Raw genomic sequence first — 5,074 nt, forward strand, 5'->3', positions numbered from 1 at the left:
TAATCAAATATGAATACATCTAAAATACGCTCGCAAGTGACAAACTGACGCCTATGTATTGTAGACCCAATTACGTAATGTGTCCTGAAGCAGTAAGGCAAATGAGTGAGACTGTCTGTGAGGTATTCTAAGTTGAATGTTGTTTCTTATTCAATTTATAGCAGGGACAGTATTCCACATCTGTCTATTAATAAAACATTTGAAATCGGAACATTAGCAGACAGATTTAAGCTCCCAAAATAAAATGTTTGGGAGGTTTTTCTGCAACTTACTACACCAATCATCTTCATAAAATACACTTAATACACTGAGCAGAATATCATGGGTTGGAGGGGGGAACAGAAAAGGCAGAGAGGTGCTGTGGGTGTTTGCTCATGCAAAACGGGTTGGACAGGGACCATAGACATGTTATGAGCTACTTTGTCATCAGGAGTTCAAGTTTTTTGTACAGCTGCAATGTTGGTGAGTTTAACTTTTAATAGAATCAGATTTTCTATTTGGATGTATGGGCTGTCAAGGGTTGGTATTGCAACTCTAGATTCCAAATATAAAAATAAAAAAAATAGGATAGGAAGACAGACACAGGAGCATCAGACAGTCCGAGCCTTTTTTAATTCACAGGGTGCAGGTAAAAATGTCAACGTTTGTTGTATCGGTCACATCTTCGTCTTCGACCCCATACATCAAAATGACATTCTTACTTGCACCATGTGAATTAAAAAGGGCTCCACCTCTCTGATGGTGTGTGGAAAACAACTGCCTACAATAATAATGTACAAATTATATTTCACCCACCTGTTCCCTGTTCACATTGTTGTTATGATCCAGGGCCGCAAGCATGGAGGCATGGACCATCACCTCATATCCAAAATGGGTCCGCTTCGGAAGGTATTTTAGATACATGGAGTGGTACACCTGAATTATATATATAAAAATAAAACAATATTAAATATATGAGTAACATCCTGACATGAAAAAATACTGACTTGTTAGTTAGTTTGAGGTGAAACTTCTTGTATATGAACATACCTCCAGTGATGTTGTGTGAATGCACTGTGTCACATGGTCCAGGTCTTTCAAAAGCCGCTTGTCTGTCACAATCTTCACAAGAGCATTGTGGGCTTCACATCCTGGACTTAACCATAGCTTTGTTCTCTGGCTCCTCTCATCAAGGGGAGCATGAGGACATTGGTGGTAGTGCCTGTTCCCTGGCCAGTCATGTCGATTGGTTACATGGTGTATTGTTGATGTCCACTTCTCTTTCAAGAGCACGGCATCACCCTCACACGATTGTGCACTCCACCAAAAATGATTGATAATGGATGGAATCCACTCTGCTAGGCCTTGACATTCCTTGCGCTTAGATAGTGCGGACAGTTTCTTTGACACACCCTTTATCACATGCCAGGGATCAAACTCGTGGTGTTTCCCTGGATTAAACACCCTCATTTCCTTCACAATTTGTGGATGTCTGTCAGTGGAGATGGTAGAGACAGTCACTCCATGATCTTCAATGGTTTTAAGAGCATCCCTGAAGCCTTTTATTTCCATTGTGTTCGAGCTGGACACTTCTGTGCGGCTTATGACCTTGAAGTCTACAACCTTTTTACTCTGCACATCTAAAAATGTGTATGTGCAATATTTGGCTGAGTGGCCTGGAGAGTCACACCGCCCATCACCACAGAGCTCAACTTCTGCTTCTTCTGACTGCAAGGTAGTCACTACTGCACTCTGCTCTTTGAGCCATGTTTTTTCAACGACAGGAAACACATACCTCTTTCTCAGTGTTGAGTAAGTGTCTTCACTTATAGTTTTGAGGTTCATATTACTGCAGAACCGTTCAAATTTAGAAAAGTGGATCCCACTGAAAAAAACAGATGAAGCCAAAAGCAGGTTCCCTGCCCCTTTAGTCCCACTCTGAGAAGGCTGAGAACGCCATCTGTAAGTACAACTGTTAGCACACGTGAGCTCTAATGTCAGCTGTGATCCTTCATTTGGTATCTCTTTCATGTCATGGTTAATGTCAATCAATGAGCCACATTTTGAACAACGTTGAAACAATAGTTTTAACTGTTTCTCAAAAACCAGAAAAACCCTATTCTCGTTATGGGAGGCAGATGAATCTTGTGATGCCTCCTGTGTGCTTTGAGAGTGCTCAGATGAATTTACAATATAATCTGAACTAGATTGTGTCTGTGGCTGACTCCCCTCGCTAATTTCATCATCTGAGAGGAAGAGATCCTGTGACTGAATGTCCTCCTGTTGTTTTTTCAACACTACTGTATGTTTACTTGCATAAACATGGTCCATAGACACTGGATATTGAACATCTATTGGAAACTGTTCTCCCGCAGCCGACATGTAAATACTGTCCGTCTGAGATTCTGCATCGGCCATGACTGGAGAACACTGAACACTCACAGACTCCTGAAATGACTGAACTGGGAGGCTGTCAAATTCCTCCATGATAGCCATATTATTATTATTCAATTGTTCGCCTACAGAGGCTGCAGCGACAGCGGGTTGAAAAGTAGTAGTAGTACTAGTATCTCCAAGGAGCGCATCCAGTGTCTCTCGTCTTTGACGCTTCTTAGCGCGGTTCTCGCTCGCTATTCGGAGCCGGGGCCGTTTTGACTCCTTGTGAGGAAAAATAGTAGGCAAGGCATCTGCTTTTAGTAATGTCCTATAACCACCAGCAGTACCTGTAAGCTCTTTAACCAGCTGTAGTCGACCAAAGGACTCGAACGCATCTGGAGAAAAATGTCTCGAACAAAGACGCGGCTCTTTGGGAAGTTTTATTCTTCCGCAAGCATTTTCCCATTTCTTTCTCAAGCTCTTATCTTTGGGAAAGCAGTGAAGACTCACGCAATTTTCCTTGAAGTCTTTCAATTTGTAAACGCAACCTAAAGCAGCACAGCCTGGCATTTTGTCACAACAACAAACCGAAAGGGAGGCGCGTGACGTCATAGTGGTGCGCCGCTCCGCGCACTTTAACCCCTTGTTAGCCCCCTTGGGAATAAAATATATATATTTTTAAAAACCGAAGACGATATCATATGTGTTTTCAATGGTACATTTTTGTTATAGATGGCAAGTATAATGTTTTCAGGGATACAAGTCTTATCAGCCAGGGATCACTTTAAAGTTAAATCACCCAAAAATTACCATATTTTAAAGCATCCCGTAAAGTCTTAGTCTAGAGTCTTAGTTTAGAACCAATTAGCTAGCTTAGCTACATAGCTTAAGTTGAGGAACAACGCTTTACTAGTGTAACGTACGTTAAAATACAAAAGTTTATTCAAAAACCAGGCACCAACATAATGAACATAAACAACGGCACAGTTTTGCACTTTCAATGAATAGCTGGGTGGCCCTTAAAAGGGCCGTTGGGGTATAAAGTTTTGTCCGTTAGCCTGCAGGCTAATACTCCTGCGACTGAGACGAGGCCTTCTTTCCCGCCTTGCCGGCGCTCGGTGCGGCCTGTCCGGTCTTCTTGGGCAGTAGGACGGCCTGGATGTTGGGAAGGACGCCGCCCTGGGCGATGGTGACTCCGCCGAGCAGTTTGTTCAGCTCCTCGTCGTTGCGCACGGCCAGCTGGAGGTGGCGGGGGATGATGCGGGTCTTCTTGTTGTCGCGGGCCGCGTTGCCAGCCAGCTCCAGGATCTCAGCGGTCAGGTACCTACGATAGAGTAAGTTGATTAAGATTTATCATACTTTGTTGTCTTCATCACCGTTTCTATGCTGCTACAAGGCACATGCTGTGAATAAAAATGTCAACTTACTCGAGCACCGCAGCGAGGTAGACTGGAGCTCCAGCGCCCACACGCTCCGCATAATTCCCTTTCCGCAGGAGACGGTGAACACGGCCGACTGGAAACTGCAGGCCGGCACGGGAGCTGCGGGTCTTGGCCTTAGCACGGGCCTTTCCTCCGGTTTTACCTCTTCCAGACATGGTAGGTTAGTAGGTTCGGTTAATACTTGAGTTGATAGAGTTATTTATCTTATCTGCACTGCACAGATCCTTGCAAAAAGGCAACAATTAATGCGTGATTGCGTGTCATGCGTGATGCGGAAAAATGAGACAGACACCCGATGTATATAAACGCAAGCTGTTGTACCGCCCTAGATTTTGATTGGCTGTTTAAGTCGAACGCGCTACGCCATTAGCTTTGGAAGAACACGTGGGATAGGAATTCAGAGATTTATTGGACAAAATACTCTCCCTTAATCCAAACAGTTGCAGTCTGTGGAACGACTGAATTTGATTCGTCGTTGCTTTTCGTCCTTGTTGTGAATGGCTCGTGTGCATGCCCATCAAGTAAGGTAAAAGTAATGCACCAGTAGTGAATTTTCCCTCTAGTTTCAAAGTTTTGGCGGCTTCATGTTGTTCATGTAGCTCTGGTCCATAGCTCGAAATGCCTTTGCAGTTTGCATTATTAGAGCTGTTTAACACTAGAGGACTCAGAGCCTTAGTCAGATATAGACTAAATTGTTCTAACTAAACAATTGCCATTAAGACATGTACAACATTTGACTGTATGGTTTGTTATTGTCTCCACCAGCCGAAGGCATGGGAGAGATGTTTTACACTCCCGTCCGTGTGTGTGTCTGTCTTTCCGTCCGTCCGTCCGTTACCAGCTAATCTCCAGCACCGTTAACCCGGTTGCCAAACTTTGCACACACTCCCTGGATGCCAACGATGAACCTCTGCCCCACATTTTCCAGAACGGCCTGTTATAGCGCCACCATGAGGCAGCGTTCATTTCACAAATGATGAACGCAGCGTGCAATTTACATGAAATCTTTCACACATTTTCTTACTAGGCTGAGGAATATATCCCACCCTTTTCACATTGGCCTGTTATAGCGCCAACAGGAGGCCACAACCTGACCTGCCCTGGTGGAGACCTGTGCCTCGAGGGGAACTTTTTCTAGTTTTGGTTTGTGATTTCATTTGCTTCAGATTATTGTAAATAAAGAATAAAAAGTCAGTTTCAAACTGAACAAGCCTTCAAAAATAATTTATTTGCAATAAATTAAACAAATTAAATATCAATAGTATAGGAACCACACA

General features: G+C 43.5%; 1 protein-coding gene across 1 annotated transcript; it reads right to left on the bottom strand.

The window, feature by feature from the left end:
* Window positions 1-3,275: 3,275 nt before the first annotated feature.
* Window positions 3,276-4,058, bottom strand: h2ax (H2A.X variant histone). Its single transcript, XM_083770645.1, has 2 exons — window positions 3,783-4,058; window positions 3,276-3,679 (listed from the first exon to the last, which is right to left on the bottom strand). Exons 1-2 carry the CDS (start codon window positions 3,950-3,952, stop codon window positions 3,421-3,423), a joined length of 429 nt encoding a protein of 142 aa, XP_083626771.1. The 5' UTR covers window positions 3,953-4,058; the 3' UTR covers window positions 3,276-3,420.
* Between the last annotated feature and the right edge of the window lie 1,016 nt (window positions 4,059-5,074).

This window comes from Protomyctophum parallelum (genome assembly GCF_964188405.1).
Source record: "Protomyctophum parallelum genome assembly, chromosome: 1".
NCBI classification, from domain to species: Eukaryota; Metazoa; Chordata; class Actinopteri; order Myctophiformes; family Myctophidae; genus Protomyctophum; species Protomyctophum parallelum.